The sequence below is a fragment of the Triturus cristatus genome, chromosome 4_1, assembly GCF_964204655.1.
Source record: "Triturus cristatus chromosome 4_1, aTriCri1.1, whole genome shotgun sequence".
Classification (NCBI taxonomy): domain Eukaryota; kingdom Metazoa; phylum Chordata; class Amphibia; order Caudata; family Salamandridae; genus Triturus; species Triturus cristatus.
Window position 1 is genome coordinate 334,069,278 of NC_140585.1, and position 26,955 is coordinate 334,096,232.

At 42.7% G+C, this 26,955-nt stretch overlaps 1 protein-coding gene across 3 annotated transcripts in view; it reads left to right on the top strand.

Annotated features, from left to right (window-relative positions):
- TULP3 (TUB like protein 3) overlaps positions 1 to 15,242 on the top strand; it is a 498,377-nt gene extending 483,135 nt beyond the window's left edge. For all 3 annotated transcript variants that reach the window (XM_085652317.1, XM_085652315.1, XM_085652316.1), the window contains one exon: positions 9,924 to 15,242. In XM_085652317.1, coding sequence (XP_085508443.1) covers positions 9,924 to 10,057 — 134 coding nt within the window. In that variant the 3' untranslated portion in view covers positions 10,058 to 15,242. The remainder of the gene's footprint in view (positions 1 to 9,923) is intronic.
- Positions 15,243 to 26,955: the final 11,713 nt, after the last annotated feature.

The following is a 26,955-nucleotide window of genomic DNA, read 5'->3' on the forward strand; positions in this document are numbered from 1 at the left end:
CTTAAATAGACACTGGAACATTTTTGGAAAAGACCTGGACATTGGCCATACAATTGGAGGAAGACCAAGTATAACATACAGGAAAGTTTCATCACTAAGGGATAAACTAGTGAAAAGTCACTTCATTGCCAATGTGAAGAAGAACTGGCTTACTGACCAACAGAATGGATTTGTACACTGCACTAAGTGCAAGGCCTGCAAGAAAGGCAAAAATGTCAAAGAAATGTTGGACTTCAGAGGCAATGTCTTTAAGACTGATGAGAGAAAAACATGCAAATCCACTTATGTGGTATATGTGATCGAATGCCACTGTGGAATGAGAACACAGGCATCACATTTTGCCCCCTGAGAAAGCGGATTTTGGAACACCTGCGAGCGATTCAAAATGGGGATCCATCGTATGCAATTGCCAAGCACATGACAAATCATAAGAATGAAGATCGACAGAATATCAGGTACTTTGGACCAGCTACTATTCCAACACATGAAAGAGGGGGGAAGAGGACCCTCAAACTGAGAAGATTAGAATAGAGTATATTCACGACCAAGAACCCGTACGGATTGAACGGGGATGAAGAACTGTACGTACATTTATAAAATCTGAAGGACCAATGGAAACCATGCAAAATAAAATAAGTAGAAAGAGACAAAGTGTGATATAGAGACAACGGAATGAAGTGTGTAAGAAGTCAAAAGAGATCATAGGAGTATCCTCGATTGATGAAGAACTCACAGAAAGAGAAACGTTACTTAAAGGGATGTACAACCAACTGACCAACATAACATGTATTAAATGTGACATCAGGCACTTAGCCATGAGAAGTGATACAAAGAAACATGACAAGCCCGAATCAGTACTATACTGTGTGCACAAGAAATACTAAGTCATAGATCTTGTACAAAATCCCCAAAAGATATAAGGATAAAATCCCAATGTACTGCGCACATTCAGATGGAGATCTAAAATCACAATTAAGAATCCAATGGCTGTCACGAATGAGGACTATAATTAATTTGTGAAGGTGACAAGATGCCCAGTAAAATTACTTTGAAACTCAGTAAAAGTATGATGTAACAGTTAACAATTCTGGAACATTTACTAGAAGAACCACAGATCCCATATTGCATCATGAGTGAATATGGGCCAGGACTATAAATAGTGAAATAAAGGATGGACTCACATTTACCGTGAACAAGACCCGGCAGGGTTGAAACGCGTAAGTGGTGGTTGTGGGTTAATTTGCACGTTTGAAAATAAAAGCTTAATGAAGATTCCCTTGGTGTGCGGTGAAATCCTTTGGTAGATACTTTGTGAGAAATAATTACGAGGAGCAGTTCGCCTTCGATATCGGCACCCTCTGTGCGAAGAGCGCGTCACCACGAACGAATTGTTGGAAAAGATATATATATTATATAAGTTTTGTACAGATGACTCTTGAACATAATTTTGCCTGAATTTGTTTGCACAACTTGTAGCTGTGTAGCATAAACCTACGGATCCTCCGCTTTGGCCATGTGATATAGCTGTTGCACTGGACACTTTACATATTGTTTTTATCTGTCCTAAATTGGCTTCTTTAAGTTTGAAGTATATTCATCCCCTCCTCTTACCAATGATGCAAGGGAGACCTGTTCTACTGTATCTTCAATGTTTGGATAGTTTTAATTGTGTTTTAATTTAGCATGGTTTCTAGCGGGGTTGTTTTATTCTTATTCATAAAGTGAAATATTTTTGTTTTTAAAAGTATTTTAACTGTTGCTATTGACCTGTTTTTATCAATGTACTTTTATGATATACTGAGCTAAATCAAATAGTTATTTTGACTTGACTTCGACAGTGCCGCCAAGCTTTTTTTAATGCATCTCAGTAGTTGTTTCTTCAGGTCCACAAATATTTAGTCTCTGTTGTTCACAGATAAGATGCATTTTTTCAGCATCGCCTTTTGTCCTATAAGAACCTTGTAACTCACAACTGTATTTTGTCACGTAAATGTGATATTTATAACTATTTTTTAGCATCATAAATCAAGCCAGTACATCATGATAGAGGAAGTAGCAAAAATAATTCTGGAAGTTGTGGTCACATAATGAGGCACTGTGGTTATGCTGCCAACTCCATTATGTCATATTACCTATAGTTGATAATACCAAAAAAAAAGAAATTTAAAGCATTTTTTCAGACACGGCCCCTAAATGGCAGGGAAGTGCATCACATGTCAATCTAGCACAGTTTTAATCATTAGTACTAATTTCTCAGGCATTCCCCTCTAAAGGGTTTTAATACCAGCCTAATGTAAGGAAAGGAAGACATGCACATGAATGTGTGTTAGGACAAAGGAACATGAACATTCATCGTAAATTGAAATAAGATACAATTACACCCTGTTTAACTTCAAACAACACTTTGTCAACATGCTGTACCTGCATGTCTCCCCCCCCCCCCCATTCGCTTAAGGAAAGTTTAAGTGGGACAGTTAGTAACATCAAAGGAACCCGGCCATAATACTTGCATTGCTTAATGCATGATCCTGTGCCATGTTCCTCTTTGCATGCTGTTGAAATGAGACTAACCAATGCTAATGTAATTTCTTCAACTAAGAGGATGGCGAACAAATTGATCTACAATATACTCGGGACTAGTTGAAAGAGATGATTGATTATTCAGTAGTAGGAGGATGGATTATTCAATGGTAGGAGTGAACCCAAAGGTTAAGTGATTAGTTTATGGTAGACTAGTGAGGCTGACTACTCCAGGCATTATTGCAGCAAAAATATTTCTCTCAGATTTTTTTTTAAAGATACAATTAACTTGATCCTGGCATTGATTAGTCTTTGCGAGCCAAAAAGTGACCATGTAAGCTTACAATCAAATTTAATAGACTGAGTGGTGCAGCTGAGTATTAGGCAAATTATACTTAATATCAAGGTACATTGAGATAATTTTACCCAAGTTTTAGCCAATTGAAATATTGTCTATGCTAATATAGTATTAAACAGTGCGGATGATTTTGGTTTAGTCAGTGCTAATATGGAACAAAGTCCTTTCTGTCATATTGCTAGTGGATAGGTTCACTCTGTCAACAAAGCAAATGGGGGGTTGATGAACACTTGCAAGATATGGCTTTTTGTGAAGGAGGTTCCGTTTTTTTATAAAGTAGTCTCTGATAAGGTACATTTTGAGAACACCTGGAGGGAAGGAGTTGTATTAAATGTCCGTCAGTTTTGTAATGGGAAAAAATCATAAAAGTAAAAGAGTGATTAATAGAGTTAGGCAAAGTAAAAGTAAGAGATGAAAAACGTGTCAAACTTTTGTAAAGATGATAATGACAGGAAGATAGAGATTCTAATACAAGTTGCTAATTTAAAGACGGAGGTAAATATTCAAACCTGCAATCCTAAGAGTTCTCCTACACATCGGTTTCAGTTATACAATGCGGAAGGAGGAAAGTGAGCTCAGGATGAGTGCAACAAAATGTATTGTTTTCAGATGAAACTTACAATCTAAATCGTTTTTCCCCCCCAGTCGATTACATTTGAGCATATTGCAAATCTGATTTTGATTATGGACAGGTAGTGTTCTTTTTTAGAATATAACCTATTCTAAATCGACCTTATAAAAGTTGGATAATTTATTTACTTCTGAAGCTGCTGTCTGCTACTAAATAAAGCAACTGAATTGGGATGGGCCACAGAAGCAATCCTAAAATGTTGTCAGTTCTTCTTGAGTGGCTATTGATATAATTACATGTAAGAACAACTTCTAGTCCAAAGCAGAGTGAGACTGAACACATTATTTTGAACTATGTGAACGGTTTCAAAGTACAAGCCTCCTGGAATTAGGTCAGTACAATAAGCTGTGAATTTATCAAGATGGAGACGATAAAGGTTATTAAATAATTAAAAATTGGTTTGATTTGTCAGTTTTTAAGAGGACTTGGGATTCAAGAGGCTAGCCAAAACGAAGGAAAAATATGTCTTCCCCAATTATATACAAAGCGTCAAGCTTCCCACATTTAGTTGGTAGAACTGTTTGGAACAATGAAACAAACGAAGATTTGAATTTATCTTCGCAAATAAATTATGAAGAAAAGCCTGACCATCTACGGTATCTGTCCTGAAGAGACAGTTGAGCCAAAAATGTTTAGCAAAATTATGGACTGACCTCCAAGTAGCAGGCTTACAAATGTCTAGAATGGGGGCTTTTCTCATTAGAGCATCAGTAGCCACCTTCCCACTTGTGGAGTGGGCCCTAGGATTGTCAAGTAAGGGTTTATTACTTTTCTCATACCGGGCTGTAATGCAAGTAACAATCCACCTGGTATGGTCTGTTTAAAATAAGTTAGACTTGTTTGACCAGCACCATGATATACAAAGACCTGTTTGACATTCCTACTCTCTTTAATTCAATCTAAATAAAAAGATAATCCCCTTTTTAACATGGAGGGCATAATAATGAGCTCTCCACCTAGAATAAAGAATTAGGGGAAAAGGTAGGCTGTGAAATTGTTTAATTAGTGTTTTAATCAGACACCACCTGTGGTAGAAAAGAAGGGTGGGTTGGTAATGCCCTTTTGTTGCAGTGTAAAACTGCATACAGTTCACCAGTAAAGAAAGCCTGAAGCTTGCTCGCTCTATTTGCAGATGTAAAATCCACTAAAAAGACAAGCAGCTTAAGAAGATACTGCAAATGGCTTGCTTTAAGAAAATATTCAAAACTTGAAGTATTTTAGCCTTATACTTGATGGTGCTTTAAAATAGAGCTCCTGTTTTGAAGATTTTATGTTAAGGGTAAAAACTGTCAAAAGTTTGTATATTAAGTTGCTCAAGATTGATTTTTCTTCAAACATAGTCCTTCTTATGATATAGTGTGCATCGGTTTTGTGGATTAATACTAAATTTAATCTGCATGGAATGGAGGGACACATTTTGAAGGAGTCAATGCAGTTGGAGCGCTCCGTTCCCTTATCGGTAGTGTGTTTGAAATGTGGAAGAAGACAACTGTTTCAGTGGTAACACAGAATCTCATGACTCAGTGTGGTAGGACCTCCACATGGCTCCATCTGGATCCTTAGTACCTCACATTCCTAAAGCTAAAATAGAGGTCATTGAAAACATTATTGTGGAATGGGAAGGTTTAAGACAATGCATGCACTATCTAATGTTACAATAGGCCATTTTAAGTGAGGGGCGAAGCACGTGATTAATTATGACTGTGCTCTAATAAAATATAAGACTTCTTTTTTTGGGTGGGGCAATGTTCTAGTATGAAGTTACAATTAGATGGAGTCATTGTGGCACTAAATGGCTTAGTGCAGGTGAATGTTGGCCTTGTTCGAATTGATGGTGCAAACCCATATAAAAGTACCACCTCTGCGTATCATTGTCAGTTCCTTTCTTTCTGTGCCTTTGAGCACAGATCCAAAGCTTTGACGCCTTTTTAGTTGGTTGTCAATTTTCTCCTAATTGAATTGCAGTGAGCAAGGGAACAGGGTCCCCACCGAAGACGGCAGGGTTTGAACCAAGGCATGATGGTCGGAAACAGATGTCGTAGTGAACCCACATGAGGTATTCCTTTGGTCTTTGGACTCTGGGTATGACTTCAAGTCATGTGAAGAGTGTACCTTCATGCACCCAAAGGTGATTCGCCACCATGAAGTGAAGCTGTATGTCACCAAACATTAAAAGAAGTCACAGACCTCGTGTAAGTTCTGCCCTGGCTCTAAGTCGAGCATCTATTCCTGTCCCCACTCTCTAGGCTGCTCCAGTGACAGTTCTTCGTGGTCTGGTAAGTCGACATCAAATAAGTATATAAAGTCAAGGTGGAGCTTCACCCCATCCCCACACTCTTTCTAAAGAGAAGTTGCAAGGGTGTCAAAGTTCCAATCGATCTTGCTGCCAATCCCAGATGGAGAAGCCAATTCCGCAACTGGTCCCAATGCACCTGTGTACTTTTTTGACCCTCTTCTGACTTCTTCTGGTGCGCCTTAAGTCCCTAAGGATCCTCATGGGTCTCCCGTTGGGTTACCGCTGGTGAGTCCGCCCTTGATGCTTTCTGAGTCCAACGATCTGGCCTCAGGTGCTGTATCGACTTATGTGTATACTTCCACTCCAGGTCCAAGACCTGCGTCGGTCCCTCTTTCATAGACGCCGTTACCGACTTTCATCAGCACCACTGTGGGATCCAGTACCACTGTCCGACATCCGACCAAATCCAAATCTGTCTCAAACCTGACCAAGGTCACTCTCCAGCTCCACTCCAGCGCACCCGGTCCTACTACAGTCTGGCTCAGATAATATTGTCCCTCTACCCCAGGAGCCATCCTCAGTGGCTCCATCATTTTGTTTTTGGTTCTGATTCTGACCAGAATTTGCCACCACCCGGAGATGATAATGGTGATAACTTACTCCCACATTATGATGATGACCGTTTATACATGGACTTACAGGAGGCCAGTGGGCCTTATACTTCCCCTGATGCAGGGTTGATTTCACCCCCAGAATACAGTGCTTCTTTTGCTGTTGTAATTAAGTGAGCAACTTAGGTCCTGGACTTAAAACTGCCTTCTGTTGAGGTCAAGACAAATGTCCTGAGCATCCTGAGCCAGCCTCATTACTTCCATTGCAGTGAAACTCCAACATACACAGGCAGGTGGCTAGGCACCGCAGAACGGCACCTGGCGAGCTGGATTTTCTTACTGAGCACCCTACTCCTGAGAGTTTTGCTTCCAAGGATTGAGGTATTCAGGAAATTAAAGTTTTCTTCACCCAGCCTAGCCTTGAAGTCAGTTAATGCGGACTGCCTTTTAGACTGTTATACATGCGCCTTCTGGGACATGGCCAATGAGTTCTTGAAGGCTCTCTGGGGGAGTTTAGGGCCTCCTTGGCTCAAACCAGTCAAAATTGCCAGGACGCAGCCAAATATGTAATTATGGCTGTTCTGGATATTGCTGATTTCTTGGAACAAGCAGTTTACACTAGTGTTGTGTTGTGTTGCTATGAGTGGATGTGATCCATAGGCTTTTCTGGAGATGTGCAAGCATGCCTTATGGCTGTGCCTTGTGATGAATTGCACCTTTTTGGTGACCAGACAGATTCCGCCTTCGAACACTTTAAGGAAAGAAGAGTCACAGCGCATCCTTGAGACTTTCCACCCCTTCCAGACAATTTCTTCATCAGTTCTACCCTTCAAAGGCTACTCCAGAACGTTGGCGTGTGAACTGCAACAGCAACAGTGGCCCCAGTCCTTTCGTGGACAGGGACAAATGAGATATTGCGCAGGACCACACTCTTCTTAGTCCCCCTCCTCTGCAGCACTTGCTCCCCAAACCGCTATATTTTGCCTGAAGATGTGTCCTCCAGATCATCCTTCTGTTCTTTTGTGATCACCGTAACTTCAGCCCACATCAGAGTGGCTTTCAGAGGAGCACCTATCCATCTTATTTCAAGAGGTACAAGCTCTACTGCCCAGGGGGCCATAGAGATGGTTCCAGCCTCGGATATAGAGGGAATGTTACTCCCACTGTTTCCTTGCTCCGAAACATGATGGAGGCTTCCATCATATTCTAGCTCTTCGCCCTCTAAACTCCTTCCTTAGGATAGACAAATACAAAATGCTTGCGCTGATCCAGATTCTGTCTGCCCTGGATCTGGGCGACTGCATGGCAGGCATGGACCTGCAGGAACACATACTTTCATGTGCCCATCCTGTAGTATCACAGAGGTTACCTGCGGTTCAGGGTTGGGCACAATCATTTTTAGTTTGCTGTGTTCCCCTCCAGCTTTAACAGCGCCCCTTGGTGTTCATGAAATTAGTGGTCGCTGCTTATTTTTGGAGGTTCGGGATCGACACAATCTGTCATAGACCACCTCCAGACAACCGTGAACCTCTTGCCATCATTAGCATTCTCTATCAGTTTATTACCCAATGTTTCAGATTCAGTTTCCTCGATCTCATTTGAGAGCAGCTTTGACTCTTCTTGGTCTTGGAAATCTTTTGTATGTTATCCAGGCGTCAGAGGCGACTGCAAAAGATCTGCAGCAGTGGCTGCTGGACCGCAGCATGACCAGCTGCAGACCTCTATCCCTTCCTTACCCAGAGGTGTTGCTTGTGATGGATTAATCACTGCAGGGTTGGGAATGTCATCTGAGTCATCTGGTCTGAGAGATCTAGTCTCCAGTGTAAACCCAGCACTACATCAGTATGTGGTACCCAGACCTTTTATGTATTAACATCTGTCCTGCGATCAGGCTACCATTGGGAGAGATACTTCTATCGCAGCAGCAGGGCGGGCTTCTATACCCGAACCTGGGCAATCCACACCTCCTTGTATGGAGATTGAGTGGTGGCAGTTGAATGCGTTCGATCTTCCATATGAGATTGTGGATGGAATCCATCTTCCTAGGCAGGCATCCCTCTACAAAGTCCATTTATGCCCGGCGCTTTGTGACCGGGCGTGGAGTCTGGAAGACAGACCGGAAAGCCAAATGGTCAGATGTTTTATTGATTCTTTTTTTCTTTGGCACAGCAAGGTCTTGCAGTGGGCACTTTTAAAGGTTATTTGTCGTCCCCATACACCTTTTTGTGTTTGCCAGACCACCCGTCCTCCTTTAAATCACCTGTGATGATGAGGTTTATTAAAGGCTTGACACACGTTCCCTCCCAAACCATTTGATGCCACAGTGGGATCTTAATTTGTTCCTGATGTTCCTCACGTGCACCCCCTTTGAGCCAATGCACAATTGCTCATTGCATTTTCTGTCTCTCAAAACTGTCTTCCTCATTGCGATCACTTGAGCTTGTCGCATGAGTGAACTCCAAGCTCTCTCTGTGCTGCTAACCTACACCACTTTTCCTAGACAAACTGGTGTTGAGGAGCAGGACGGCTTTTCGCCAAAAGTTGAGACTCCTTTTCATGTTGGGCAATCCATCACTATACAATCATTCTCTGCTCCATTTCACATTGAAAAAGAGGAGGAGAGACGCCAACAGCTGGACCCCTTAATCTTTTTAAAACGATTGCACCAAAGACCATTGAGTGAATGATCAGCTTTTTGTGTGGTGCTCGGGGCAAAAAAAGGTAAGGTGGTGCAGAAAGTGACTTTGTCAAGGTGGATAGACCTCTGAATTAAGATGTGCCACACATTAGCCAATAAACGGGTTGTGGAAGGTCTGAGGGCTAATTCTACCACGGCCAATGCTGTCTCAGGGTGCCTGTTGACATCTGGCAGGCCTCCACTTTGGATAGATACTCCTAACCCAAATTCCTCACCACCTCCCCATTTCTCTGTAGAGTGTCCCTTTTTACCACCTACAGACGTTTCAAATTGGAGATCTGCACACTGGTACTATTGTTCATGCTCTGCGTCTGAGGGCGAGGGAAGAGTCGAACAAGAAAATGACATCAACATCTAGGGGTTTGTTACTTATATTCACTTCCTGAGTGGAACAAAGCCAGCGCAGTGCCGCACCTTAGCACCTAGCAGCGCATAGGGAGCACTGCTGTGGAACCATGCAGATTCAGAATCCAGGCACCTGGGGGCTATTCTAAATGTGATGAATCTGCCATTAGATAGGGTATCTACCAGAATGAGTGTTACCGAAGGTAGGTAACTTGTTCTTTTGTAAGCCTCAATTCATTGTTCAGTTTAAAATTCAATTCGGGCATTGAAGGTGTTTCCTGTGCCCCTTTTTCCTCTTGATGTGAGACTACAGTTCTTTGTTTAGAGTGCTCATTATTTGGTAATGTGAGTAAGGATTTCCAAACTAAGTTTTAGTACAATAGTTCGAAAGAACCTCCCTATGAAAATAAATATTGTACTGTGGATTTTTTATGTATGTATGTAAACTAACCTCTTTCCCTTCCTTTTAATTGAAATTGTAAAGAACTCTTTCTCATGTCCCAATGAAATCTTTCTTTTAACAGCTGACTACATAGTGATGCAGTTTGGACGAGTGGCTGAAGATGTTTTTACCTTGGACTATAACTACCCCATGTGTGCCCTGCAGGCATTTGCCATTGGTCTCTCAAGCTTTGACAGCAAATTGGCATGTGAATGAGGATTCAAATGTACCTGACACCTTCTGCAAATCAATGCTCAAAACATTACAACTTTACTTTTACTCATGCCCCCGCTCTGTGACCTGCCTTGTAATCATGGTTGAGAACAAATTACATCAAAAGTCCTAAACTTACTCAAGGACCTTGGAGGGCGGTAACTGCCCTATTTTAGCAGCAGTGATTGAGGGTGGTGAATGTTTGTCTACGTGTGTCTGTACAAGTGCATGTGTGATATTTTAATACATTTATTTAAAACTCTCTCTGAATTTACTGGCTGTGACAAAATCATCCGAGCCATAGGAAGTCTAGGGTAGACCGTTCGACTCAAGATGTGAATGTTTGTTGCATGGGCATGTGGAAAAACACTGATACACCAGCTTCCCTACTTTTCCAAAGCATTTTATTCTGTGCATCTCTTGTGTGATGTATCTTCCCAGCACTCAGGTGACATGCCAGTGCTCAGATTACATGTCCGTGGAAAGGAAAATCTTTGCAAAAATAATTTAATATATACTGTCATCTTCACCACCAGAAATAAGTAGACTTTTTCTGATTGTGTTGCACATTTCCATTTCTTAATTTGCAAATGTGTAAGCACAATTGATGTATTTGTTTTCTTGCATAGTGTAAATTTAATTAATGGATTTTGATTTCAGGCATTATTTTGGTAATCCACGCACATAAGTAATTGTTAAAACAGTATTGGTTTCCATTGTACTGATTGGCAGGGTTGCTTCTGGGGGCAATGAAAAACAGCCTTATCTGAGCTGAGTTACCAAAAATAGCTGCACTTGGAGTCGGAGTAAAAAGGGACTTGAAAAATAGAATGTTCATTTGTTTTCTAAACAAAATGTGGCTTCTTTATTGGGGGGTTTTACCTTCACTTAAACACGTTCGAGATTGTCAAGATCAAAGCTACAGATGTTGACAAATTGAATATTGGTTAGCTTAACATTTACTGCAAAGCTTACCATGGTACTTTTCATTATTAGATCAGTTTACGTACTGTTAAGTTTAATTACTTTTTTATAATATTGTTGTCCCTTTCTATAGGAGAGATTGCTTATGTATAGTCTGTATTGTGTTTTGTAGCCTTGTGTCCTTATTGTATGTGTTAGAGGGTTTATATTTTTCTAGCAACCCATATTGTGTACTAGTGGACCACATTGCTGGTCCTCGCACATTTCAGTCAAGGAATAGGAATGATGGCAGACATGGGAGCTCACCATGGACATGTTAAAAGGGGTAATGACAACAGTCCTAAAACAGGTCAGCTCCTGGGGCAGCAGAGGCAGAATATCCCTGTCAGCTGAATGTGTATGGTGTAAAAAAAAGGAGTTATAATGTCCCTAGACGTATGTGATGTAGAATGAGGAACCTGTGCAATCCTGTAGTGTTTTGTGCGACACTGCAATGTCCCAATTTCGGTAGTTTTTAAAAAACATTCCGCAGTGCAGTGAGACCTTGTTAATGTGCACTGTGCTATGCTGTGCCAATAGTTTCATGTAAATTGACACAGATGATTTTGATTTGGTGTAAGCTGTATATAGTTGCCTTTTCTCATTTGTAAGCATTAAATGAATAACTCAGTCGTATTCCTTGAACATACAATGTGATATCTGGGTGATGCTGCCCCTGCCCCTATTTACTCCTGCCAGTAGAATTTGTAAGAAAGTGATCATGGTGTGCCCATGTGAAGCCATTGGTATTTCCTGGTAAGATGGGTTCACAATTATTGTGTGCCCCAGTAAATCAAACCTTCATTAAATTCCTTGCTTTTTCAGATCCTTGGTAGGTTGCTCTGCCTTCCAAAAAGGTTGCCCTATATAGGTGGTTGCCCATGCCACACAGCACAAGTCAGTTGGAGAAACTCCTTGAGGACTGTCTGACCCACAAACCTTCAGGAAATAAACTGAGGATCAACTTGTATTCCCACAAAGACGAAGACTTTAGCTGCCCATCTGCGACACATGATTAATACTTGGGGTTTTAGTGATCTTGTAAATGATCTGCTGGTCTTTCTACTTTTGGGAGTAGGTATAGTAGGGGTTTATTTGCCATCTTGTTTCCATTGGAAGCAAGTGCATTCCCAAAACCAGTTTTTGATCTTTACATTATTTTCACTCTCCATCTTAAAACGCACATATGGATTAAATCTAAAGAACAACCGAATCCATTAATGCACGGTTCTATTTTAGAAAGTGGTTACAATGGAGTATAATCACAGTGAATGCGTGCTGGGAGCCTCATTATTGTGATAATGGCCATGCGTCCAAAAAAGAAAAACTGAATGCTATGGGTAGGCTGACAGAGTGAGTAGCATCGTGGTACCAATTTACATAGGAAGTAAAAATTATTGACATTGGCAGTTGCAATGTCAAATCGAGATATTTAAAATGAGGAGTCAAAGTAATGTTGACAATACTGCAGTAATACCACATTGTGTTGAGTGAAGTATGGTTTGCAGCTATAACTGAGTATAGTGTATTAAAAATGGGTAGAGTTAACTTTGGTAAAATCTAATCTGCCAGTAATGTTTAGAGTAATGCGTGGGGGATGGCACTATTACCACCATTGTCATCCCAACATTTCCATATCCTCAATTAGGATCTGGGTTGATGATAACCTCCAACTTAAGACCTAATTCTGGTAGAGGATTGGGTTTTATTGTTCAAATTTTGTACAAAGTCCAACCATTGAACGAACTGTTCATTATTAGAAGACAAACATTTACACTGTAGATCATATCTAGTGTTTTTAGATAGAGTAAATGAATGAATTGCACATCACCATTCTGCCTGTGATAGATGATCATATTTTTGTCTAATTTGCAGAAAATCATTTTCGTTTACATCTCCTAGTCATGGTGCTTCAGATGGTTTCAAGCCCAGTAAACTATTATTAATCTAGCATAATCAGTTTCTCCCCATTACGAATTATTGAGAACTTATTACCTGATGGGATTTACTTTGACATGCTAGCAGGGCTGCTCAGTAACTGTAATTTTATCATTTGTGGCAGTGCAATACCCGTTCAAAGGAAAGGGAAAGGGAAAATTAGGCATAAAGGGACTTTCCTTGAGTTTCAACCAGGGTATAATTTATGTAGCACGTAAGCAGAGATAAAGATATCCACGCAAAGCAATGCAGTGGAAAGCACGATCAGATGGTTTGGATTCTGTATAAACTGTTTAACAATATTTAAGTTAATCGAGACTTGGGCAATGTGAAGTAAGTGTATACTCCATGTTCCTTCTAATCAATTACAGTGTAGATAAGTCGACATTTGCTGCCTTCCTTGTTTTATGCAGTTTTGTAGTACCGCAAGCATTTAATCTTGAATGCAGCTCTGTGTATGGGAAGTCATTGTTCTTTAGATGCCTGTAGAAGGATGATTCTCAATTTTGTGAGATACTGTGAACTAGTAAATGCCCATAGCATTATTTTGAGTCTTCACCCTTTGGACAATATTTTTAGTTATTTACAGCACATACACTTATTAGGAATTATGGGAGTCAAGTGCCACAAATCTAGATGCTTGTTGACTGTAAATTGTTAGGCTGGTCATGTTCTTAAGATGTAGTTGTGTCCAGCAATAACTCCAGAAGCAATGGTGTTCCCTTTTCCCTATACTTCTATCTGTATACAATCGCACAATGTAATCTTCCACATCTGATAACTGTGGCTGTTGCTTTATTAAAACTCTTCATGTCTTTGTTTAGGAGTAGGCTGCCCTTTTCACTGCTCTTCCACTCCCATCACTTGTTTTGTGAATCAAGCTGGTACCAGTGGTTGTTCCAATATTCCTTCTTTTATGGGACAGGTACCTTGTGATTTTATTTCTTAATCATGTCCATCTTTTATCTCCATTACAGAAATCACTGTAATGTGCCTTTAATTCTTCTGCGTTTGTGACTTGACGGGTCTATATTACAGCGTGAAATTTTTATTTTTAAGGCGTTTTCATTTATAATCTCAAATTTGCACATCTGTACTTCCATTTGTTTACTGTTTTTGTTTTTTTAAGTTAACCAAGGGACGTTCCAGAGAAAGATTTGTTTCAACTTCTCTGGGATCATTTTGAAATCCAAGGCAGTCATTTTGAGAGGAAAATACATATTGTAATGATTTTTTATCAGATTCACATGTATTTTATATTTTTATGTCATGTACATACATTTTTGTTGTAATCTTTGAGTCTATGTAACAGACAATTGAAGAACTGACAGTCCAACCTGTTCAGTTAGCAGTGCTGCTCTGTACTGTTTGTTACTCCCAGGTTTGAGGTGATAAGATTTTTGGTTGGTCTTCAGCTACTATAGCTCCAAAAATAGTTTTCAACAGTTTAGTTGCACTGACCATGGCTATCATTCTCTTTAGAAGAGGACCGGTGTCATCTTCAATAGTGCTGATTAGGCCCTGGAACTAAGAAACTGGATAACGATAAATTAATGTATTACAGGCTTTTTACCATGCCACTATCACATATGGTCTGGACAAATTGGCACTAATATTTAATATATGGAAGCCAATAATTTTTTGTAAATGCTTTTCTTTTTTTCTTATTAGAGGTACGTTCTTATGTTACAATGTACTTGTGAAAAGAAAAATGTATCACTGCTTGCAATAATTTATTGCAGGTGAGGACTGATGATACAGTTCTCCATTTTAGGTCGCACAAAGCAGGCATCCTCCTTCCCTCACTACGGTGAGAGAAGGATGTGCTTCGCCGTCTGACTGCACACTCTACGCCAACTGCAAGATTTAAAATAAGAGTGGTAAAACATTAATGTCATAGTGCATTTATAAAGGTTGGGTGCATGGTCCATGTTATTGAGAGTACATCTGGTTTTAGAGCTTCTGTTTGACTTCCTAATGTACTGGTCTTTCTTGTCAGGGCATCCTCAGGGTCACAACCTAAACCTCCAACTCTTTGAATGTCTAGACTAGAGTAATGTCTCTCACTAGAGCTGGTGCCTGAATATCCAAAATTACTGTTTTTACTGCAGATGTACAATACTGTTCTCAGTGAAGAAACCTGAGCACAGCGAAGAAACCTACATCATCTTTTATTCACAGTATGTGTCTTGGTTATTATTTATGGTCTTGTTCAAGTCTTATACTTTCTTTCTTGCTGCAAACATTTGTAACTTTTTGTACACAAATAAAATAATTTATATATAAATATATATATGTAAAACATGTTTGCTATTCTAGTGTTTTGTCTAACCATTGGATACTACAAACATGACTTCTGAATTGTTAATCACTTTTCTCAAGTAGATTCCCAGATTATTGGGTAGTGGCGCCACTGAAGGCCCAGAATCTGATTTGAGAGCACAAAAGTTTCAGAGGGTAGTGAGTTGACAAGTACTGCCCTCCAGTACTTAAATCATCAAGAATAAGTAGTCAAAAAATATGCATTTGTATCATCGTAATCATCTTTTTTTCAGGAATCATAAAATGAAGACATCACGGTCCATGCTTTTCTAAAACAAAGGGGAAATATGGTTGTATCTTTATTTCTTTGAACCTCTCTTTTTTCTGCTATCTGTAATTATTTTTCTACATGGTTGTGTGCCCCTCAATGGTACTCACTCCTAACTTATACAGTTTTTCTGGCAGTTTTAGTGACATCATGCACAACAAAAAGTACAATGTTCATAGCAAAATGCCAAAACTGTCAAACAGAGGAATCTTTGGATCCACGTCCTTGGTGCAGAAAGAAAGGAACTGACACCAACGTGAACAGGTGACGTTTATATATACTGATCCCTACGTCACATCTGCATGAGACTGAACAACTCGAGTTGGCATGATGTTGCACGAGGCCACCTGCTGGCGCTGGAGGGAATTGCTATGCAAAGATTTCCAGATCCAGTCTGATGCCTGGAAGTATTAAAGTGTTGAGAAATCTGTAATTAGATAGTCTCTACCAGAAAAGACATTACCAAAGGTAAGTAACTCTATTTTGTTTTGCTGAATTCATAATGTCAACATAAAGATACACCAGATTCACATTTTTATTTGTGTGGGGTTCCTTTCACTCTCCCTGTGCTGTTTTTTTCAAAGGCAAGTATTCCAATTCCTGTGCCGCAACATTCCTGTTATCTATGACAAACCATAAATGGCAAAGGCTATTGTTTATCCATTTCATGTGGCTGTATTTATTTCGATCATGCCTTTTATGTTATTGTATTGCTAGAAATCTTGGTTCTTCTCTAGTAGATCTCCTTTTTCCGGGACTTGTTCCCTGCAATGTGGGATGATTTGGGTCAAACTGCCATCTCACTTAGACCTTCCACCACGTGACTGTAGTGTAAAGCGTATTCAAACCATTTTATGAAATTCGTAAATAAGCATAAAGAAAGGACATAGTACACAATTTGCATCTCACAGCAAAATCATTCACAACATTACCAGCCAATAGCCATGAGTGCAATTCCGGTGATAGGGACAATAAAATAAACCCTTGTGGGGTTTGAATCATTCCCGACCTTCTGGCCATCAAGCATGGCTAAAGGGAGATATTCCTAACATCTTCAACCACAGTAGTTTACATAGACAGTACTGACTACTGTGCACCTCCTCATTGCTTTTCATGTTTGACTGTACAGTTGCATATCCTAGAGGGCCTACTCTGTTGTTCATGATGGTGTATCCTCATTTCACTACTTGTGGTTAACACAGTAATCACATCATTCTATAAATATGTGATGGACTGACTTCATAACTCCCTTTTCTCTTATCAGAGTTTTATATTGATCTGAATCAGCTTACATTACCCATTCCAATTAGGTTTATGCAATCACCACTTCTTTCTTATTCTTTCTCCTATTTTTCTACTCTTCCTCTATCTCCTTTTCCTCCTCTTATTCTTTCTCCGCTTCCTCTTTTTTTTTTTTTGTATGTATCCTAGTCCTCCTGGGAAGAAGGGCAGACTGTAACCTTATTTGATTCCGGTAAATCTTTCTTTTTCCCTTTAATTATTTTTGAGAATTGATCAAAATTTATCGAAAAATATATTGACCTGACGGGCCTGTGACAATGGCTTATGATGAGCAGCCTGAAAAATGTGTCGCCCACACGCACTTCAGTCACATCCAGGAAATAAACCCGTAAACTAGAACAAGATATGACATTTTAAGAAATGATTCAAACCAAAGTCCAAGCTAAGATCCAACTATACAAAACGTTATAGTCGCTGGTTGAAAATGGCCAAGTGTGGAGTTATAGCAGGATTGTCAGAGACAACAGTGTGGACGTACAAGGCTCCCCCAAGGAATACAGAACACAGGTAAATGATGCACCTGATACTCTACCGAGAAATTAGATTCTCAGGAACCAATGTAAGAATCCTCTGTGGCACAAAGATTACAGAATGTTTTAACATCTTATTTCTCCTGTTCCCCTCATCTTGCCGCATGTATATTTTGGTCAGCCCAGGAGAATGATGCCATTTTATGTGAAGTGCATTAAAGACGGGTGGCCCATAAAAAGGGATGTTCCCAACCATTTACGCACTTTCTGGGAATTAAGGCATGAATTGTCTTGTGAAGCAGGCCTTATCCTCAGAAACTGCAAAGTGAGACAACCCTACCGTACAAAATTCTCGACATTTGCCATGAAGGACATTTAGGCATTGGCAAGACCAAAAGTAGCTAAAAAAATTCCTACTGGTGGCCTGGGTTAGACCTCGAGATCGAAAAGAAGGTGAGAAAATTCTTGACAAGTCACAACACACCTTCAGACCACCCCTGCAGTCACTGTCCAACCCTGGCATGCCTTGGACTATTGGAGATTAGGTTTGGACCTTTGTGGTCCCATTTGGGAGAACGGTGAACAGGCATTCCTCATTGTTCTGATGGACCATTTCTCAAAATGGCCAGAGGTAGAAATTGTAGGTAATCCGGATGCCAAAGCAATTGTTAATTTCTTATAAAAACTGTTCTTAAGAGAAGGTTTACCAAAATGCATTGTGACAGACAATGGTCCACAATTTGTCAATGATGTTTTAAAAAAAATTGTTTTTGATAATGGTATTTCTCACAAAACTACCTCGCTGTACCATTCAGCTGGTAATGGTGCGGCAGAAAGATTCAATCGTGTCATGAAGGAAATTTTACAACTTGCTAACCATAACAACCTTTCTTTTTGGTTGAGGAATGAATACATAATTGATGGGCTTTTCGCATTACACCTTGCGAATCTACAGGTTCTAGCCCATTTGTGTTGTTGAGAGGTAGGACACCTATCACTAAAGATAATGTTGGGTGGTTGACCCCTAAGAAAGTAAACTGGTCCAGGAAAAGGGTGGAGGGTAAAATATCACACTCCAATCAGACCAGTAACAAATACTACGATACTAAACATGCCTGCAAACATGTCAACATTCACATAGGTGACTTAGTCAAAGTAAAGAGATGTGGTTTTATTAAAAAAGGACTTACCCATTATTCAGAGCCCCTGGCAATCAAGAAAATATTTTGCAATTCCGCACTCGAGTGACAGGAAAGTGTAGCATTTTTCTTCGTTATCCTTGTGCAGAGGGCATGGGACTACTGCTCTTCAGCAGTCTAATCCGGAGCGCTGCGGTACTCCTGCCTCCTCTAGTTACAATTGGCTTCTGGATTTTAGCAACAGTAGGGATGGTAACCCTGAAGAAAGTTATGCCATACCTCCCATTGACATGGGTGTCCTTAGGGATGATGTTTCCCAGATTAACACAGTAACAACTCGCCCAATGAGTCCTGGAAGTGCTCACCACCTGAAGTGACCGAGACAACAGCAAAAATAACCCTCTCTCACCAGACTGCTACACCCCCTTGCTTGGTGAGTGCTGGCCCCTCATGCAGACCACCTGACCCGACGGGGGACTTTTCTATCAGCGGGTCGCACACCTGGTCTCCTCGCCAGCGCTCTCATCACGCGCAATCTCCCTGGTCGTTACCATGGGAAAACCGACGGCGACCCAACATACATCAGTGCCCGAGACTGCCCCGGAAAACATGCCGAATACCCGGACATGGACAAACACTACTGCGCCACAGCCTGATCCTTCAATCTCGGACAAACTAGACCAGGTATTGGCAGCCATCGAACTCTCCAGGATGTCCATGGAGGAACGGCTTAGCACCCTGGCAACAGATATTAGCCTTATCCACGACGACCACCGCAAACTGGCGGACAAAGTGAAAGACGGGGGAAAGACACTAGCCGACCTACAACTCGCAGTCAAGACGCACCAGAAGACGCTACAGGATGTCGTACCTCGCCTAACCATTATGGAAGAACGCACGGACGATTTGGAAGGACGATCGAGACGCTGTAATATTCGCGTGCTGGGTCTGCCGGAGGGAATTGAGGGCACAAACCCACTGAATTACATGGAAGCATGGGTGAAATCCTTCATCCCGAAGACGGACCGGACGGCATTCTTCTCCATTGAGCACGCCCACAGGGTCCTGGCCCGCAAACCGCCACCAGGAGCCACCCCGAGACCGATGCTGGCGAAGTTCCAACATTTTCGTGACGGGGATGCGGTGCTGCATGCAGCCAAACTGGCAAGCCCCCTGCAGGTGGAAAATAAACAGATAATGATATGTTCGAGGCATATGAGCTGCAGATTACACACTTTTGCATAGATCGCCATCTGGTGTTGGGCCCGGATGTTTGCAGTTTGTTTTTCCTCTTGGAAAGTCTTTGGAAGTCACGAGGTCGGTGACTCCTCCCTTGGTTCGTATTGCGCATGGGCTTCGGCTCCATCCTCAGATTGTTTTTTTCCGCCATCGGGCTCGGATGTAATACTTCGCGCTCCGGTTCCGAACATTCCAGTTCGACGATCGAAGCGGAATCCTCGCTCTCTGCGGTATTGTTTAGATACTGATCTCCTCAATCACCTTCTTCTTCGCCACACCTTCGATTCCAGTCATCGACGGCAGCCTTCGGGCCTATCCAGGCTCCGGTCCCGGCTGATGGAAAGAACTCCATTCAAGAAGTGCCCTCGATGTGGGTCCAAATTCCCCCACACCGATCTTCATGAGGTGTGCAACCTCTGCCTCTCCCCTGAACACGAGGCTCGAGACTGTCCCGCCTGCAAGTCTTTTAGATCCAAAAAGACTATTCGAGATCGAAGGGCCAGACGGAAAATGGCGCACTCCACGACTTCCGTTCCAGTCGACATCTTCGGGGACGACGTCGAAGCTCCGGGACACCAGCACACCGAAGAGGACCTAGTCAGTGCTTCAGAAGCCGACGACTCGGATGTGGAGGACATCACCCCGGTGCAGAGGGTCGTGAGTTAAATACCCCCTCCCACACCCGCGCCGACACCCAAAAAGGCTTCGGTCACGCCTTCGCCTCCGGGCCTAGGCAAGACCAAAGACACTGCTTCGAACACCCCACCTTCGGGCCCGGTGAAGAAGCCAAGTAAGCCTTCCGGCGGCTCGGGCTCGAGCCAGCCTGCCAGCGGTGCCGAAAAACACCCTTCGGCACCGAAGAAGAGATCGGCCTCTACCTCGACACCGAGCCCCGTACCAAAGCCCTCGGTGTCCAAACCCAGCCTCTCGGTGCCGACTAAACATCATAAGGCCCTTGGCGCCGAAGCCTGTCTCGGCACCGAACAAAAAATCGGAGGTTCCAAAAAAGCACGACACAGACAAGCCTAAAAAGCCATCGGCCCCGAAAACGTCGGCGCCGACCGAACAACCAGTGTCGCAAGAACTTTTTACACCGGACCCTTTGCAAAAGACACTTACCAAGAATCCAAAAACTGGACATTTGGCACTGTCTTCTAAAAAGAGACATTTGGACAAACCAGCTCCACCTCCACCTCCAAAGAGGAAGGACTGTGCTACCTCCCCTTTCAGATTGCCTTCCCCACCTCCTCCACCCTCTCCACCTCCGCCCCCTCCACCTTCTCCACCCCTGCCTCATCGTTCTCCGACCCCGTCTCCAGACCATGATGATCAGGGGGACCCATACTACGACCCAGCAGATGTGCCACAAGACCCCACCCCTACAGGATCCCCAGACCCCTGGGATGATTATAATAATCCAGACATTCCAGATGTCCCACAAGATGACCTTTATCCATCCAGGCCATCTCCACCAGAAGACTCACTAAGTTTTCACCACCTAATTCAGAGGGTGGGACATTATCACGGGGTAGAGCTACACACTGACCCAGTAGAGGAAGATTTCCTCCTAGACACCTTTGATAATGCACATAGGTCTACTGCTATACTTCCTATGCTCAAAGGGGTAATAAAACATGCGCCAGAGGTTTTTAAAGACCCAGTCAGGGCTAGGGTCCTAAAACCACGCATAGAGAAAAAGTATAAAGCTGCCCCCACAGATCCTGCCTACATCAAAGGGCCAGCGCCACTGGATTCCCTAGTGGTATCAACTGCAAGGAAGAGATCAAATTCCCAGGCATCGCACCACCGCCTGACAAAGAGTCAAAGCTCCTGGACGCGTCAGGAAAACGTACTGCGTCACAGGCAGCCAATATATGGCGTATCGGCAACACTCAAGCGCTATTGGCCAGATACGACAGAGCGCATTATAATGAACTAGAAACCATCATGCACCATCTCCCAGAAAAATATAAAAATAGGGCCAATGAATTAATTCAAGAGGGTAAGACCATAACTAATACCTCTATACGCTGTGCCTTAGACGCAGCAGACACAGCCTCCAGGGCCATTAACACTAGTGTCCTCCTCCATCGACACGCTTGGCTGAGAGTTTCAGGCTTTAAACCTGAGGTACAAGCCTCCATATTAAACCATCCATTTGATCAAGAACATTTATTCGGTCCAAAGATAGATGAGGCCCTCGAGAAGATGAAGAAAGACACAGATACGGCGAAATCTATGGGAGCCCTACAGTCACACCCTCCTAGGCGCTCCTTTCGCCGCTCTTCCTTTCGGGGCACGGGCAGAGGCTACTCCTCAGATAGCGCGTCCACGTCCTACAAATCCCCTCCTTAGTCCACCTTCACAAAAGGTTATCAAAGAGGCGGATATAGAGGCAATAACAATAAAGGCAGAGGCAAAACAAATACCGCCCGCTCTGCCACACCGCCTACCCAATGACTTTCCCCTGCTCCCTCAAGACCATCCCACTGCGGTCGGAGGCAGACTACAAAATTTCCTTCACGTCTGGGAGTCCATCACATCAGACAAATGGGTGACCCAAATTATTCGTTCAGGGTGCTGCCTAGAACTCACATCTACACCCCCCCCCCCACATTCCACCCAGGCAACGCCCAATGTCACAAGAACATTCCACGTTACTAAAACAGGAAGTAATCTCCCTCCTACAAAAACACGCAATAGAACAGGTCCCCCACGATCAGCAAAATGTAGGGGTCTGCTCCCTATATTTTCTGATACCAAAAAGAGACGAGACTCTACGACCTATCTTAGATCTCCGGCCTCTAAACACATACATACATTCGGACCATTTTCACATGGTAACACTTCAGCAGGTACTTCCGCTCCTCTCCCAGAACGACTTTCTCACCACACTGGACTTGAAAGACGCATACTTTCACATTCCGGTACACCATGCCCACAGAAAGTACCTCAGATTCGTAGTGGACGGGCAACACTACCAGTTCAAGGTGCTCCCATTCGGGGTCACAACAGCACCACGGGTATTCAGCAAGTGCCTAGCGGTAGTGGCGGCACATCTCAGAAGACAGCACATTCACGTATTTCCGTATCTGGACGACTGGCTGATAAAAGCCGCGTCCTACAACCAATGTGTACACCACACCGCCACTACAATCCAACTACTTCACCAACTAGGCTTCACGGTGAACCACCAAAAGTCCCAGCTAACACCATCCCACATAAAGCAATACCTCGGTGCCAACATAGACACCTCAAAAGCCATAGCCTACCCCAATCCAGCCAGGATTGCAAGCATTCAGGCTTTGCGTCAAAAATTCATACTTCAACACTCCCTCCCAGCAAGAGTGTTTATGCAACTAATAGGGATGATGGCCTCTTGCATGTTCATTGTGCCTCATGCAAGACTCCAGATGCGTCCACTCCAAGAGTGCTTAGCGCGCCAATGGAACCAGGCCCAGGGGCAACTGACAGATCTGGTGTTGGTAGACGGTCGCACCCATCGTTCTCTGCAGTGGTGGAACACCACAAATCTTTCCAGAGGTCGACCGTTCCAGGACCCGGTTCCACGAATAATCCTGACAACAGACGCATCGCTCTCCGGCTGGGGAGCTCATCTACTACACCTCACAGTGCAGGGCACATGGACGCCGCAACAAAAATTACTCCACATCAATCATCTGGAGTTACTGGCGATCTTTCTAGCCCTAAAATCCTTTCACACACAGATTTTAGGCAAGGCAGTCCTTATCTGCACAGACAACATGACCGCCATGTACTACATCCAAAAACAAGGCGGCACACACTCTCCACAGCTCTCTCAACTAGCACAGAGCATATGGAGATGGGCAATTCCACACAAAATCTTTCTCCTAGCCAAGCATGTCCCAGGAGTCCAAAACACCATGGCAGATCTGCTCAGCAGACAGACGCAGCAGATCCACGAGTGGGAACTTCACCCGCAGGTTCTCCACCCGTTCTTTCTGATGTGGGGGCATCCACAGATAGACCTATTTGCCACCCACGAAAACAAAAAATGCCCAAGCTTCGCCGCCAGATACCCACACCCATTGTCCAAAGGCAATGCGATATGGATGAACTGGTCAGGCAAATTTGCATACGCTTTTCCACCTCTCCCACTAATTCCATTAGTGGTGCGAAAGCTACAACAGCACTCCCTCACACTCATTCTAGTAGCTCCAACATGGGCCAGACAACCATGGTACACCACGCTGCTGGAACTCTCATTAGTAATTTACAAAAAACAGTGGTCCTTAGAACAATGGGGATACAGATGGAATAAATATAGTCCAGAATCGATACTATATTGGGGGTTGTCCAGCCGGACAAACCTTTTTAATTCTTTGATGAAACATTCACATATAAGACATCATACTTTTTGTGGGACACAGTCCTGTATCCTTCAGGGAGAAATGACATCACATAAAGAACAATTACATACAAATAAACAAAAGGGCATTTCAGGCAAGACGGAAAGAGCTTGTATACATTATCCAATGTTAGAAGCTTTTTTTACAACGACAAATGCACTTTTTTACACAGTGGATTAATGTGCACGTTGTTGGCTTGGGTCGACGACGTTTCGATCCTGTCGTAAAATACTAGGATCATCATCAGGACAAAATAATTAGCTGGCCTGAGCATAAGAAATTGCCTGTGGAAGTAAGGAGAAAGGGTTGATATAGAAAAAGGGGAAAGATTCGCAAGAGATTTAAGTAAGCATGCTAATAAGTGAGCATGTGTCTAGTGATGGATCCGGAGACAAAAGGAATGTGCTAGAGGAGGCATACGTTGGACTAGTGATCTGAACGAATGATTTCGCGAGTGCTTCCATGCAAGAGAAATTGGTGGCGGAGCAGCGAACGTCAATCAATGGACAAGTGCTCAAAATACACGGCTAAGGGATCGTGTGGTAACCTGGAATATACAGGAGTTAGACAGGAATAGTGTTTGGCTAAATGCTAGTAGGATACTAGTGATGGCAAAGGTAACATGCGCAGAATAAGTGGATACTAATGGCGATGTAAGGTTATGCCGGTGTCTAACAATATAACAAACGTGAATAAGTGGAGCAAGGTGATCGGTTTAACGCGTTCTATACAAGGGAGATGGCAGGTGACTAAAGTTCTGCAGCGTGCCTGTTAGGGCTACAAAAAAGGTTTATGCGTTGAAACACGGTAAGAGCGCTCACCCAATGGACGCGGTCAAAATAGTGTTTGGAAGAGGGAAGGTACAGTAAAATCGTAAGCAGCTGTAAATAGCTACGCTCGAGCAGTAATGCAACCGCGTGTGTTAACCTGGGGATCACAAGGAAAATTACAGTGAGTTGAAAAAACTGCGGGGAGGGGTGTTGATAAAACAATTGAGAATTGTGGGTTTTACCTGTGCGAGGACGGGCCGAGGATTCGGGTCCGGTGGTTGGAAGTCCAACGGGTTGATTTAAGGCAGGGTGGCAATGCACTAGGAGGGAGAGTAAGGATTATGACGGACAAGGCCAACAACCAGGGCGGTATGGGTGACGGACTTTCAGGGCGGGGGTAGCGCTTACCTTAATGCTGCCTGGGTCCTTCAGTACAAGGATTCCGAGTGACAGGGAGGCGGGATAATGCCAGGGTTTAAGAGCGTGCGCAGTGGGTGGAAGCGTGGGACCGCAGTGCCATCTTGGAACGGGCAGTATGGAAACAGAGAAGAGACTGGGTAGTACACGGTGTAATAGAAGGAGACAGAAACGCCAAGGGTAGAGAACAATAAAGGGGGGAAGATAAGGTAGTAATCAGTGCAACATGAACAATGTATACGCTGAACAACTATTGAAAGAGCAAATTAAAGGGTAATTTGCGCGAGAGTTTCAACAAACGAAAGACGAGGGGCTAATGTAATGTGGTAATGTGAGATGACCAATTGCAATAATCATGCCACATCAGCAGGATAACCGTTTCAGGTAGCAACACAATATTCAAAGTACAAACCGTTATAAGGGGTACAGAAAAAGCGACTGTAGCGTATATCAGCAAGTACTGTATATAGTGGCAGAGCAACCTAACCACACTGTTAGGAACAATGTTAAAAACGAACAATGTAAAAAGAACACTGTGAAAGAATTATTTATCAGCAAGTACTGTACATAGTGGCAGAAAACCCAACAACACTTTTACGAACACTGTAAGAGACCAATTATTGAGGTGCAAGAGATGGTTAAATGAGATTGGTCCAGTCTTCAAGACGATTTAAACCCTCCTTGATGCTATTGGTACGGATAATCATTTTCAATTCCTCTTTGTTCAGGATTTTGGTGATGTCACCACCTCTTGGTGGTTGCTTGATTGTTTTGATGACTGTCCATTTAAATTCATCTATCTTCTTTGTGTCCCATTTCCAGAAAGTGTTCAACTAGGGGAGCATTAGGAGTCTTGCAACGTACTCTACTCCTGTGCTGTCCAATGCGCAGTTTGACCTTTTGAGTTGTCTGGCCGATGTAGATTTTGTTGCATGGACATGATATTAGGTAAATGACATTGCTAGTATTGCAGTTGGAAAAAGAGTTCAACATGATAGAAACATTGTTAAATACAAAATTCTTTCCTTCAATGGTTGTACTACATACATTGCAATTACCGCATTTTGCATGTCCAATAAGGGGCTCAAGACCCCAAAGTTCAACCAGGGTTGACATTGGTCGGGGAGAGGGAAGCGCAGCTCTTACAAGATGATCCTTAAGGTTGCGGTTTTTACGGAAGGCAAATAAAGGACGTTCAAGTGAAAGGCTACCCGCATTGACCACTGGCCAGTGTTGCAGGATAGATTTACGAATAGGGTTTGAGGCAGGAGAAAAGGTGGTAATACACACAATTCGATTGGTATTGGTTTTCAATCTGGGGGATAAGAGGACTTCCCTCGGGCAATACCACGCTCGTTTTTGTGCATTCCGTACTAATCTTTTGGGATAGCCACGTGCTCTGAGTTTGTCGGTAAGGGTGGATGCTTCAAGGAAGTAATCTTCCTTTGAAAAACAGTTGCGTCTGATACGCAGAAATTGGGAGTATGGAAGAGAGTCTCTAAGGGCTCTAGGATGATGGCTCTCGTACCGAAGTAAAGTATTCCTTTCTGTGCTTTTCCTGTACAGTTTGGTAAGTAATTCCCCATTAGAGTGATATATAGTTAGGTCTAGAAAGGGAATGTGTGATCTGTGATGCGTGTTGGTGAAAGTGAGGCCAGAGCAGTTATTGTTCAACCAGTGGG